This window comes from Gopherus flavomarginatus, chromosome 13 (assembly GCF_025201925.1).
Source record: "Gopherus flavomarginatus isolate rGopFla2 chromosome 13, rGopFla2.mat.asm, whole genome shotgun sequence".
In the NCBI taxonomy this organism is placed as follows: Eukaryota; Metazoa; Chordata; order Testudines; family Testudinidae; genus Gopherus; species Gopherus flavomarginatus.
Window position 1 is genome coordinate 21,498,644 of NC_066629.1, and position 14,615 is coordinate 21,513,258.

Here is a 14,615-nt window from a genome sequence, read left to right on the forward strand (position 1 = left end):
CAGCCATTAAGCAGGAGTCTGGGACTCTAGACGGATCTGCAGATTAATGATTGTTAAGGGTGGTGTGCTTCCCTACACTCCACATGGAATTGGGAGCAGCCCTCTGGGAGAGGGATCTAGGAGCTGGGGCAGATGGGGAGGAACCATAGGAGCAGCCAAACCGAGGGAGAAGGCTGGAGTTGGGGTGCATGTGGTGGTGTTATTAATAAAACCAGATCCCAGACGGTTGATTTTTTGATGCTACGATTGCAGTTTGTGTTGGGAACTGGGTGGGGACTCCACCGGCTCACACTGACATTAGCCAAACTACGGTATGTATTATTGCTTCTGAATCTCATTGTGCCTTGTTGTGACTCCAGAGAGGTGGCGTTTCCTCTCTTTGGATGTTTGACAGCAAAATGCTGTCCCAAGAGAAGCTTTTCTGCCAATTGCAAGGGCCAATAGGCCTGCAGTGAGCTACAAACTCCTGAGCACATTGGGAGAGTGTTTTCTAAGAATCTGCCTCCACTGAGATCAGAAACCATGTAAGCACCATCCTAGAGAATCATGTTTAAAACATGTACAGAACATGTACATGTACCCTGGCTCCAAATGTCAGTGCACGCAGTGCCTGACTGCATTGTTAAATGGTTTACAGAGCTGTGTTATTGAAGCTGTAACACAATTCTGAAAACCATTAAAGCCCTGTCAACATTACAACTCCAGCCAGGCCAGGGGACTCAGTGACTACACAGTTCCATTTTGTAATGAAGGTTGGGTATTAGCCAGGCCCTGAAACAGTGCCCTTGGGCACTGCCAGGACATAGAGAACATTTGAGGAGCCCATCCAGACTCCCAAAAGAACCATGTTATTACTGGGTTGGGGGAAAACAGCATTGTAGCATGGTCGTCCCCCTCTCCCTCCACGACTGGAGAACTACTGCCGAGGAGCCTTCAGTACAATGATTACACCTGGCCACAGGTAACCTGAGCTGACACCGGTCCAGCAAGACCAGTACTTAAACTGTGAGTCTCCAGAAAGATGCTAATGCTGTTTCCAATCTCTGTACAGTCAGGGCCCTGACAGGGTAGGAGAAACCAGCAGAAATCCTGGGAACGCTTGTGAACTTGTTTTCTGAGGACGATCTCTACATCCTGTCATCTCTCCGGATCTGCTGGCCTTCATGGTTCCCACTGAAAGCGCTCAGCTGGGCTTCTCTGTGATGAATTTAGCATGCAAACAGAGCAAGGCTCTGCCCATTTGTGCTCCATGAGACCTAATCTCAGACCTCCCCCTTCCAGACTTTAAAGCTGCCTCCGGCTCTGGCTAATACCAATGCAGCCAAATACATGCTGATCTGCTACTGCCCCTGTCTTATTGCGACGATGCCAGTACTTCTCAATGGGAGTCAAAGGACTGCCATTTACATCAGTGGCATGTGTTTGTGCATGTGTCTGAACAGCAAAGACAGAAAGATGTGGGTGGTGAATGATCTGACACCCAACCCCCGTTATTATTGCTCCCAAACTTTTGCCCAAAGCAGACACCCCCAAACCTAACTCCTCCCCGCACCCCCCTCATGGAGTTCTCAAATTCTGACACTAGGTGGCACCATGAGGATGGGAAAGGAACTGGAATATAAGTAACAGTACCGAGCAACCAGGAAGAGGACACAGCTGACAGCCAGGTAGGCAAGTAACATGAAGAGCCAGACACCAGGAGAAAAGGGGTCCAGGAAAGAGAAGTAGCCGGGTTTGCGCCCCTAATATGGAGACAAAAAGAGTCCAGCAGGTTTTTTTTTTTTAATCAAAAAGTCCATTCTGCAAAATAACACAACGAAACACGTAGAACCAGCAGTGCAATCACAGGCACAACGCAGGATTAATGCAGGCAAACAAGAGAAGGGATCAGCAAATGATCTGGAGAAGATGCAGGTAGAGCAGAGGGCAAAAGGTACAAGGCATTAAACTCTGCAGCAGCTCACCAGTCAACATGTTTTTTCCAGTAGGGCCCTCTTCTTTACCCCTTCACTTTGATTATAATAGGAATATAGGAACATGGGAATCACCAGACCAGATCAGACCAGGGCTCCACTTAGGCCAGCATCCTGTCTCAGACAGTGGCCAGAACCTGCTGCTTCAGAGGAAGGTGCAATAAATCTTGCAGTAATGGGATAACCTACCCTTAGGGACAGTTCCTTCCTGATCCTCATTAGTTAGAGGTTAACATATACCTTGAAGCATGAAGGTTTATATCCCTATGGGCTAAAATTACGGCTGGCATAACTCCACTGACTTCACTGGAGATACACCAGTGAGGTAGTTGACCCAGCATCTTTCTTCTACATTTCTATAGTGAACCTGAAGAATCTCAAAAGTGTGATTCCCTGGTCCTGCAATCATTACTTATGCAAATAATCTTTACATAACAGCCAGGTAGTGGTAAATGGGAGCATTTGTAGGTGAGTAAAAGATCATCCGAGCCCATTAGAGTGAGAAATGGAGAAAATGTTTGCATAAAGTTTTACATGAAAAAGAAATATTTGCCATGTTGTTTCTCCAGCCCTTGAAATGACCCTTTCCTGCAAAATTAAGTAAAATGGTTACTTTATCTCAGGAAACGTGTCTGAATTTCAAGTTTTCTCGCAAAGCCACCTTTTTTGAAAACAGACATTCCTCTGTTGGAAAAAATAGGCTGTTTTTCTCTCTAAATTCTTTAATTTTTGAGCAGAAAAAATTGTGAAATTTCATGAAGTTTTCTTATTGGGGTGAATCTCAAATGTTGAGGATGTCCCGTTTTGCTGAGAATTTTTCTCACTCCTCCAAATCACTCAGATACAGCGCTTTTGAAATAGAGAGAGCTACAATCCCTCAGCACCACTGCACACTGCATACACAGGGGGAGGAGTAAAAAATGAGGCAAAGCATACTGGCATAAAGACTTGCTCCTTCAGAATAAGCTCCATAAGTTCCTTCATATCCATGCAAAGAAGAATGCATCTTGTGATGTGTTATTCAGAGATTTTGGGCCCCTGACACCTGTGTGGGCATTGTGGGTACTCAGCATTTGTGCAAATCAAGCTACTTGCTTTTAAGGTCTCAGCAGAAAGACACAAACAGGAAAAAGCATGCAACTCAGTGATCCATTATGGAAGGATGAAGAACTGAGTTGATCCAGTTAGGCTATGAACCTGTTGCACACAGGAATCTACAACTTCCGCATAGACTGCTAAGTCCCTCACACGATCACCAAACATCCTAGTGTATGATTTCCTAAAGCACTTGTGATCTTAAAGCCAGCTGAGACTTAGATCTACTTATATTAAAGTCAGACTAGAAATGGCCTTTTCTCCACCCTCTCTGCATCATTTCCAAGCTCTGAGAGATGGACATTGAGACTTGGTATATGGATCCTTCTATTACATCTCAACTGAGTTCTCTGTACCTTCCTTATTGGTATCTCACTCTGATGCCTCCCACAAGCATATACTGGCATTTGCTCAATCCAGCTCACTTGAGCAGCCATCCCCGAGTCTGTCCCGGAGAGAAGGAACTTCCAGTGAGGCAGCTGTTGAATTGTGAGATCTTTTGCTTTACATGGGACTCATCTTCAACAGAGCGCCACTTCACTTTCCCCTTAGTCCACTGGCTTACTTTGCCCAGGTATGGCACTACAAAGTAATAACAATAAATAACCCCTAACCCCTATGAAACCCACTTCCCTCACAAATCAGACTCCCAATTATGTAGCTGTCTTTAAACCCAAAGCAATTAATCCGTCCCCCACCAAAAAAAAATTCCCCAAGAATTATAGCCACAATATATTTTTTCCAGGCTGAGAAATGTCAGTGACTGTTAAGGGAAATTGTCCTGCAGAGGCAAGTTTCACAATGAACTATGCCTGTTTTGAAGCAAAAATGGATTTTCATAGATTTTTGAACTTTGGGAATTAAATCCCATAGGTTGCCTACCCCTGGTCTATCATAACATCTCAAGAGCCTTATAAAACAAACCAAGGCCCAAATTCAAGTCAAGATGGACCAAATCAAAAACCCCAGACCCAACATGCAAGTGAATGGGGATAGGAATGAACCGTGAAACACTACATTCATCTCTGGTTCCTCTCTCTTCCTTTCATTACCCATTGTAATATTCTGTCTGTCTTTATCTTGTCTAGAAAACAAGGAGGGAGATGAATGTGTGGCAGCCGACACTTGGAAATGAACTGGGGACCTCTAGAACTGAATATATTAGCTCAAGCTGTTAGAGACTCGAGAACCAGGCACTCTGGGATGTAAGATTCACATCTGTGAAACAGGAACAGTGGGGAGATGTCTAACATGCTGACCAGTAGGTTACACATATACTCCTGTGCAAAAACTACTGATGGCTGCTGGAGGCTGCTATTGCTCATTGGAAGAGCCAGCTTGGGCAAACCCTGCAGGAAGCACAACTGCAGCAAGTTCGCAAATGGGACTCAAAAGTTAGCCCGAGGCACAAAAACCTGGATTGAAATAACCAGCCAACACCTCTGGAAAAAGGCTTAGCTATAAGGAAGCTCTGGTTCAGAGCTGGCTATTAGGTTATTGTGGACCACATTCTTGATGCTGTTTATAGTTATTTATAGTAAGACCTTTGCTGTGTGTCTTTCTTTGGGATATTTTTCGGTCCTTTCTTTCACCAACGTAGTGAGGAATCATAAATTCTATTTCTTGTACCTTGTTGGGAGGGGAGCACTTTTTTTCTTTATAAACCAGCCCAGCCACTTGGTCTCTGTGCCAGGTCAAAGCCAAAATGTTTGCACCTGGGACAGTTGTTACATTGAGGACTGAACTGGGAAGCTGTGGAGCGCAAAGCATGAGCTGTTGTGGGAGTCTTCCATTGACCTGCTGTATGACCTTGGGCACCCTTTGTCTGTCCTGTCTATTTAGATTGTAAATCTTTGGAGGTCAGGACTCACCATGTGTCTGTGCAGCACCCAGCACAATGGGACCATGCTCTCAGCATGTGTTACTGTAAGACAAATAATACTCTCCTGCTCTAGTGCCCCCAGATCCCTACAGAAAACAGCCCTCTTCCTGGTCCAAACATTTGTCTAGAGTTCATGTTCATTCTCTGCTTCTCTCCGCAGTATCCCCTTGGCTGGACAAAGATCAGGGGGCGGGGGAGACTCTCTCAGCAGCCCGTGAGTCAGAAAGTCCATTAGAGTCCCTGTGTCAGAAATCCATACTTGATTATATCACAACATGTGAAACCGAGAAAAATGACAGCCCCATTTAAAGCTGCCATATTTGGTTATGTGTGATAGGAAAGACACACAGCCCAGTGGTCGGAGGAGGGGGGGCGGAGAAAGGATTTGGAACTGAGGTTAAACAGAAAATAAAAGACAATGTCATTAAGCTGTGGGCTGGGGGAGCTGAGACGTGGAGACAACTCCTCGGCAGGACATTTATTTGTAGTTATTTGTTAGGAACTGTCTGATTGGAGCCATGGATTAATATATGTCAGCTGCAGTTCTCTGTGTGCGAGGAATGGGCAAGGAGAAGAGCAGGTGGGGATCTGGAGTTGCCTTTGTCTGCTCTGCAAACAGAATCCTTGAAGGAAAACTACAACAATGAGCTATCATGCCTTCCCCCGCTAAATAAATGTTTACTGGTTTAATTCGTTAATTGCCACACTGCTCTTATGCACTACCTTCCTGCAAAGTGGAAAACCCTACCCACTCCGAGGGGGCGGGAGAGGGACCTAATGCAGGGCACCTGGGGTGATTCTGCTGCTGCTTGAGCAGTGGTGCTGCGGTGGAGAGGGTTTGTGGCGTCCGAAGCTGCGGAATCCACCTCTGGGGTTTGGGGGTGCTCCCTGCACAGCAGGGTTTGGAAGGATAGCAAGTGGGGGGAAAGAGGTATGCGGATGGGATCTGCTGCTAAACAGATCCACCAGTGGTTGCTCACCACTGCCCCCAGGTTGCTGTGGTACAGGAAATACTGCAGCCGCAGTCGTTCACCATTGAGTGGTGTTTGTGCAGGGTGCCTTGCACCTTGCTGTTGGAGACAGACAGCTAGTCTGATGAAGCGTGACAATTCCTACGTACTGATGCTTGATGAGGTAGCTGAGGATTTAGTAACAGACCCATGGCACAACAATATTTGCAAAACACTTATTTAACCTGCAGCAGTTTCAAATGTTCGTCTAGTTTCAGGGGCAACAACCATTAACGCCGCACCGTTAGAGGGCGTTACCTCCCCAGAGCCCTGTACTAATATCCTTGCCACTTCCCTGCATGACAGGTAAGTAAGGCTTGTGTTTGGGGTGAGGGAAGTTGCCCAAGGTCACAGAGCAAGTCAGAAGCAGAGCATGCTCAATACTCAATTCCCCTCCCTTTAAACGTGTGTGAGAAAGAGGAAGAGAAAACAGAAAAACCCCACCAGAACCCAAGCAGGCTGAAATTCTCAGAAACACATCTGGGACATGGAGGGAGCTGGAGTTGCAGAAAGCATGCATTGCAAGGCAGGAATCTTTACATGCATTTGATCTTGGAAAGCATGAAAGGGTCTGATCCTGTTTGATCAGTTAACTCATTGATCCTTCATTCTGCACGTACCAGAGGAAATGGAATTTTAACTAGATTTTAATTACTTGTTTGTTCTTGGCAGGAGACAACCCGGCACACAGATATGTATGTGAGAGTTTGTTTATGTTCGTGTCAGATGCTGCATCTTTAACAGCCTTGTGTATTGAGACAGGGCGGGGGGAGGGATAGTAGAGGCTTAATTGTTTTATCTTGTTGTTGTTGTTCAGCTGATGGGTAATCAAGACCATATTTCTTATTGCCTACAGAGCCATACAAAGCACATATCAAAACACTGACTAGGTATATTACAGCATCTTGTTATGAACAACCTCAATGCCACAGTCTCCTCCGTTACCCCTGGGAAGCTCAACTGACTTCAGGTGGCTCATATAGGCATTAACTGGCAAAACTTGGAGGTCTGTTCCATGGGGTTCTGTTCCTAGTACCACTACTGACTTGCTGCCTGTCCTACAAGTCACTTCACTTGGCTGTGCCTTAGTTTTCCAGCTATCATATGGCAATAATATCTGCCCACGTTTATAAAGGGCCTTGAGATCTAAGGACGAAAAAGCATGATACCAAGTAATATTATTTTGCATCTTGTACAAAATACAACCCCACCCAGCAGCACTGTTCCATGGGGCACTGGATCAGTACAGACATAGAGCCATCTGAATCACTAATGCCTCCTCTGACACCCTAGATATTCCTCTATTGAGGGCCAGATTCAATCACACTGACTCATACTGAGCTATACCTTATGCTCTGAGTAGTTTCACTGAAATCAACGAGACCACTTGAGACGTAAAATACAAACTTACTCCACAAGTGAGTAAGGATGACAGGATCAGGCCCCTAGTTTATAATACCACTTTATACACCTCTACCCTGATATAACGCTGCTCTCGGGAGCCAAAAAAATCTTACCGTGTTATAGGTGAAACCGTGTTATATCGAACGTGCTTTGATCCGCCGGAGTGCACAGCCCCCCCGGAGCACTGCTTTACCGCGTTATAACCAAATTTGTGTTATATCGGGGTAGACATGTACTTTAGATAAGCAAACTCTAGAGGTCTCCCATCCAAATACTAACCAGGCCCAATCCTGCTTGTCTTCAGAAACACCTTGAAATGATGCTGGAAAGTAGCAGGGCTGGTTAGCAATAAGCTGCAGCGTTGGTAATGGTAGTGCACCTGCTGCATTTGAAACCTGCTCCAGAGCCTACAGAACCAAATGGGAACCTTTCCACTGACTTTGGATCAGCCTCTTAGGGTACACCTACATTGCAATTAAAGAGCCGCAGCATGGCTGCCGCTGGGCTGGGGCAGCTGACTCAGGCTGCGGGGCTAAATATTGCAGGTAGACATTCAAGCTCAGATTGGAACCCAGGCTCCGAAACCCCGTGAGGGGGATGGGACTTGGAGCCTGGGCTCCCAACCTCTACTCCGCTATTTTTAGCCCCGCAGCCCAAGCTCCTCGAGCCCGTCGGCCGACCCATGCACCAAGACTCGGTGCCAGAGGGGGTGGGATGATTGCAGTGTAGACACATCCTTTGAGTTGGGTAGGGACAGATTGTGCAGTCCTCTGTGCGCTGAGCAACCCCTGGAACCAGGGAGAGCTCCATGGGGGCTTCGGAACTGAGAGTCTGAATGGCAGTCTCTCTACCCCGAACTCATGCAGCTGAAACAGGATGTTGAGGGGAGGGGAAAGAGGGGAGGAGGGTCCAGCACATTTGCGTTTAAATAAGAAACCAAAATATTCGTCTGAGTCATTCATTATTCCTCTAGAACTAGAACAAATAACTGTAATGACATACACGGTTATAAAATAAGTCTCTTACCATATGAACTCGATAGAGAATGCTAATTCCCAAAGTCATGAAAGGTTTAGAGAAATCAATCACCTTCTCCCGTTCAGCCGTGATTGTCAGGCCAGCCACTGCCAAATCAGCTTTCTAAAGAGGAAGGAATGCAGAGAAGATCAACAGCCTGCCCCAAAGGCTGGAGCCCAAGGGGCAGAGAAACCACACCCCTGGCAGAAAGATCCCCAGCCTCAAAGGACTCATCCCCACAAAGTCAGCAAAACCCACGGGCAGAGAGACCAACCTATTCACTATGAGGGAAATCCTGGCCTTGCTGTAGTCAATGAGAGTTCTGCCATCGACTTCAATGAGACAGGATGTTTCCCTCCTAGGTGTAACTTCACCTTGAGCAGAGAACTTTGGGTAAGGCCTCGGCCCCACTTAGACAGAGCCTAGGCCTTGTGCAGGGAATCTGCATGGGTTAAATTTCACCCCACATCACTGCAGAGTGTGTTGCTGTCCAGGAGCAGTCAGTGCTCTACCAGCCTCACCAAGCCTTAGGTCAAGCTCAGAACAAAGACCAATTCTCCCTTTTTCAAAATCAGAGCTCTGAGACATTCACCTCCCAGGCTCTCCCCCTCTTCCTGACCATAGTAAGCAGGAGCACAGGGAGTTCCGAGATGCTCTTACCTCAATTTATCCATCTGCATAATACTACTCTACTCCCTTGCTCTATAGACCATCGATGTCCTTGGCTGTTCTCACTGTCCCCCCCCCCCCCACACACACCCTGCCACCTGTGGGCATATTTTTCCCTTTGATGGTCATTCACATTCAGAGCTCTGAGATCTTGCTCAGTGTTATCACACCATCTTCTCCGTGGTCGACCATGAGGTCAGACACCATAAGGATGTCCTTCCATTAGACACTTAGCTAGTCTGTTGTCTGTCATTCTAACCACATACCCAGGCCACTTTGAGATACTTGGATGAAAACAGCTGTAGAACCACTGAGTGTTGTAATGGTTTGAAGAGGAGACAAGCCCGACCCCACAAGACATGTCCTCTTTCCAAACAGGATTCTTGTTACTTACAGAGTGCCACAGGAGGGAGCTCACAGTTTAAACAAGATCATTAGAGATGCCTCCCAAGCCACAAAGTCTGCAGCACTGCCAACCCCAAGAGTTCAAAAATCATGAGTCGGGCACGAAAAACAAAACAAAACATGAGATTGGCTTAAAAATCACAAGATAAAAAATAGTTTCTTTGCAGTGACCTAGGTTTTTGAACTTTTAGGTGGTGGCTCAAGTCACATTTTTCAAGCGTGTCTCCACCGCAACCCTGCGGGCTAGAAATATACTTTTTAAAACAAATGAAAGCTGAGTGTCTCATGTAATCACTTGACTTCACGAGATGGAGCTTTTTTAATAAACTCATAAGATTGCTGATAAAATCACAAGAGTTTGGCACCAGCTCCGAACTCTCCCAACCATCCGAAGAGGTATTTGAATGCAAGCTTTGCATGGGAACAAGGAGCAGGATGATAGATAATGTAAAGGAGGAAAGTGACATTGAGATGAAGGACTTGATGAAAATGACACTGATGTGGATTGTGAGCATCTGAGAGACAGATGGCAGTTTGGACAGAAGTCACAAAATAGCTCTAGTAAATCCTTTTTATACTCTTGGCTGCAGCTGACCCTTTCCATTCGGCAGTAATTTTTGAGGTTTCCAGAGTGGAACAAACCTGAAAGCTTTTGAACTTTTTTGCAAAAAACAGAATTGGGTCAAAATGTCCATTTACAGAGCAAAACTTGAGCTTTTTAATTTGCAAAGGTGTGAGACTATGGTCTAGTGGTTAGGGTGCTGGCCAGTGATGTTGGGGAGATAGCTTCAAGACCCGGCTCGGCCTGAGTCAGAGCAGAGTTTTTCATCGCAGATCTCTCTGAATCAAACAGAGCAGGGATTTGAGCCTCACGCTCACCCATCCCAAGGCAGCGAGCTAACCATCAGGCAATAGAGAGTGAGGGAGTCAATTGGTCCCTCTCTGTTGAAACCAACACATCCCCATGAAACATTCCATTTAGTCTTTGCAACCAGTTCTCCTCTTGGGCAGAAACAAAAAGAGAATATCAGCAAGAAAGGAGCCCCAAATAGCACTGGTCAAATATTTTGGGGACAAAAATATTCTGAATCAGAAAACAGCCGGGGGGGGGGAGGGGGGAAACTTGCCAACCTTTGTTTTTCTGAAATTGTTTTTGAACCAAATCCTTCTGTTTTTCTTTCTCCCCTGCCCCACTTTTTCATGGGCAAAATGGAAGAAAAAGATGGTGGGGAAAAGGAGGAGAGGATGAAAGAGAAGGCAGAGAAAGAAGGAAGGGAAAAGGAAATATAAAAAAAATTGAACTTTTTCAAAACAACATTTTTTAAACCAAAGATTTCCATGAAACCCCCGCAAACCTGCTCCTTGTGGAATGAAGATTATTTCAAGGTTTGTTTGTTTTTTTCAAAAAAAGATCTTTTATCATTTTTCAACTTGTGCAAATCCCCAAAGAAGGGTGATGGGCTTGATTCTACACCCACTGAAATCAAGTGACTTCAGAGGGAGCAGGGAAGGGCCTTTTAAAGAGCACTATTGTTCTTGGAGGAAACAGTGCTTTCCTTTACCCAGCACCCATCAGGCCGAGAGAAGAGAGTTTGCCAAGTTCAATACAATGGTAAAGTGGCAGGTTGAAGAGACATGGTGGCCATGTCACCAAAGCCACCAAAATGCTGGCTGGGTCAGCATGGGGGAGTTCTTACTGTTCCCACGCTGGCTCTGCTCGGTGGGGAGTGAATTTCAGCCTCCACAGCTGTCACTACTGCACCTTCCACCGCCCCTGAATTCCCAAAGCTTAAAATGAAGTGAGGGACGCTATGAACCTACCCCCCCCCACAAATGTATTTATTTTTCACAAGAGGTTTTATTTACCTTAATGAGGCAAAGCCAGCCTTTCCCACCCACCTTTACCCCAGCACAGGTGTGTGGCGATCCACAGATGCAGGGAAACCAGGACTGTTCTGTTATGTGGGGCAGGATTTGGGGAGGCCATAAAAGGTGGCACTCACCTCCTATCATAGCATGGTCTCTGATTCTGTGAGGAGGCTTTGAGGTGGAGCAGGGCGGCATAGGGAAGAAGCACACAGCTGAAAACCAGAAGGGACCAGCAGATCATTTTGTCTGACCTCCTGCACATTCATGCGCCCTTCCACACATCCCACCCAGTTACTCCTGTACTGAGCCCAGTCACAGCCCTCAGAGACTACTGGGTGCCACAGGCCGAGAACAGGAGGGACCAAGGTACATCAATGCCCAAAGCCCCTGGAATGGCAGGGAATTGAAATATGTGCAGATCATCCTAGCAAGCAACCTGCGCTCTATGTTGCAGAGGAAGGCAGAAAACAGACACACACCAACACACAAAGACCCCTTCCCCCTGCCCCAGTCCCTTTCAATCTGATTAGGAAAAATTTCCTTCCTCACCCTGAAAATGGCAATCAGTAAGAACCACCAGCCAAGCACCCGAGAAAGAATTTCTGTTCAGCCCCACTCTCTCCAGTGTCCCATCTCCAGCCAAGGCCATTTCTGATACTTCAGAGGAAGGAGAAAATAAAACAAATCCAGAATGCAAGGAAGGAGAATATTTCTGCACTATTCTCTCACATATGTTTCTGTTATTTGCAAGAGGAAGCTGTCCCAGTCATGCAGGTGGGAAAAAACAGCTTGTGTTTGGCATCCCTGAGTTTCACAAGGCAGTCAATACACTATAAAGCCTTGACGGCCTGATAAAATATGCGACTTATTTCTCCACATCCGTGCCCTAGTTGTAATGCATTGCGAGATGCCAAATTTGCATGTGTGCTTCATTCTGCATGCTGCCTGAACCTGCTGCTGTTGCAGGATTTTCTTAAGAATAACTGGATTAATCATCCTCTGGCAGAAGTGGGCAAAAAAAAAAAAAAAAACTTTCCTCCATTCAAAGTCTCCGGGCTAAAGGGCTGTAAAATACAGGAGGAGCAGCAAGAGCAAAAACAAAATGTTTATTTATTGGAGCTCTACTTTATTACCTGCAGGAAGAATGGGGTGGAAAAAGGCTAGCGGAGCAGCAAAAATCTACCCATGAGTTAGCAGGGTGCATGGGTCGAGAAGGTGACATAGAATCGTACAACTGGAAGGGACCTCGAGAGGTCATCTAGCCCAGTCCCCTGCACATATGGTAGGACTAATTACACTTCATGTCACATTCTGGGCACATAAGATTTATTGGGGTAACCAGTGCCAGATTTTGTGACTGTTTGGAGGCAGCTATAGATGATGCTTATGAAGTTCAGACTGGAATTAGTCACAGTTCAGTGGGAATTTCTACCTATCCAGCTGTCCACCTAAGGTATTTTTAAAAGGTATCTATCATCATAACCTGGCATGGTGTCTAGATACTTGGTATTATATAAATGCACCTCTACCCCGATATAATGCGACCCGATATAACACGAATTCGGACATAATGCGGTAAAGCAGCGCTCCGTCGGGGCGGGGCTGCGCACTCCGTTGGATCAAAGCAAGTTCGATATAACGCGATTTCACCTATTGGCTCCAGAGGACAGCGTTATATCAGGGTAGAGGTGTACCGCTACAATACAAAGATTGGATCTATTGATCTGCATGCCATGGTATCTAAGAAATTCTACCATTCAGGGAAGCCTAAGATAGATCACATAGGAGATCACCAAAGAGACTGTATCTGAGGCGCTAAATGGAATAGCACTAAGAATGCTCTTGTCCCATATCAATCAACAGGTCAGTTTTCTTAATCCCTTCTCTGGCTGCAGAGCTTCGTGTACATGGTCCCTCCCCATGTCAAAGGGGGGTATCTTCCCCATCTCATCTCAGCCGTGGGTACCTTGAGCTTTAGCCATGGTACTGTGTTGGCTGCCGCAACATCTTTTTCCAAAGCACAGCGGCAGCCAGTGCAAAGGATTCTGGGGCACATGTGGAAACTCAAAAGACACCCAGTGCAGATGACTGAGCACAGAAACAGGAACACACTTTTCCAAGATGCAGTGACACAAGTTGGGAGGAAAGGCTTAGAAGGGAGAATACAAAGAAGCCACTGTGCCAGCATGATGACCTTTCTTGCTGCATAAATGGCTTGGTGCAGTGGTCCCCAATGTGGTGCCTGCGGGTGCCATGGTGCCCGCCGGGGCATTTATGTGCACCCACCTAGTGCCCAGGGGGGAGAGAAGCCGCAGCCCTGCACCTGCCAGGGACAGAGAACTCAGGCTGTGGGCACAGTGTTCTCTGTTCCCAGCAGGCGTGGGGCCAACGGGAGACAAGCCGTGGCCCCGCGCCTGCCGGGGACAGACAACTCCGAGGCTGCAGGCTGTGGGCGCCGGTGTTCTCTGTCCCCGGCAGGCGCGGGGCGGTGGCTTCTCTCCAGCTTAAGCCATGGCCCCACACCTGCTAGGGACTGAGAACTGCAGGCGCCGGTGTTCTCAGTCCCTGGCAGGTGTGGGGCCGTGGCTTAAGCTGGAGAGAAGTCACGGCCCCATGCCTGCCGGGGACAGAAAACTCCGGGCTGCAGGCTGCGTGCGCCGGTGTTCTCTGTCCTTGCAGCTTCTCTCCGGCTTCTCTCTGGATTCATATATTATGTTATATTTAATATGATGTTTTTCATATTATTTAATGTACAAATACAAAATAAGCCTTGAAAAATTGTTGGTGCCCGCCACACTCTTCTGAAAACATGAATGTGCTACTGGCCACAAAAAGTTTGGGGACCACTAGCTTGGTGCTTTAAGGAGAAGAAGGTTTGTGACTCCACCTAACGGTGAGATCAATTCCGCCCATGTGTCAGGAACAATTTCTGTGTGGTAGCTGTTGAGCAAAAGATAGGGAGTCAGTGGACTTACTTGTAGGCAGGAGAGCTCAGCAACTAACTATGTGAGGATAGTAGTACCCCTAAGAGAGAATCATGGTCAGATATGGGGAGAGGCTACACATTAGATACAACATCCCCGAGGGAGAAGTAACTAAGTCAGATTGTCCTGGCAAGAAGCAAAGCAACCTCTACAATCCTGGAAGACTTTGTTCCAAGATTACTGTGTCACAGTAAATCCTATTTCCTGTACTGTACATTGAAAAGGTTTATACAAATTTGAAGGCTGTTTGCCTGAGACTGTGAAGATAGGAGAAACTATTCTTTTTAAAATATCCAGCTTCAGTGAT

At 46.5% G+C, this 14,615-nt stretch overlaps 1 protein-coding gene across 4 annotated transcripts in view; it reads right to left on the reverse strand.

Moving 5' to 3' along the window:
* Window positions 1–14,615, reverse strand: part of GRIK4 (glutamate ionotropic receptor kainate type subunit 4) — a 318,605-nt gene that overhangs the window by 13,349 nt on the left and 290,641 nt on the right. For all 4 annotated transcript variants that reach the window (XM_050921936.1, XM_050921937.1, XM_050921938.1 and 1 more), the window contains 2 exons: window positions 8,391–8,504; window positions 1,633–1,742 (listed from right to left, as the gene is read on the reverse strand). In XM_050921936.1, coding sequence (XP_050777893.1) covers window positions 1,633–1,742; window positions 8,391–8,504 — 224 coding nt within the window. The remainder of the gene's footprint in view (window positions 1–1,632; window positions 1,743–8,390; window positions 8,505–14,615) is intronic.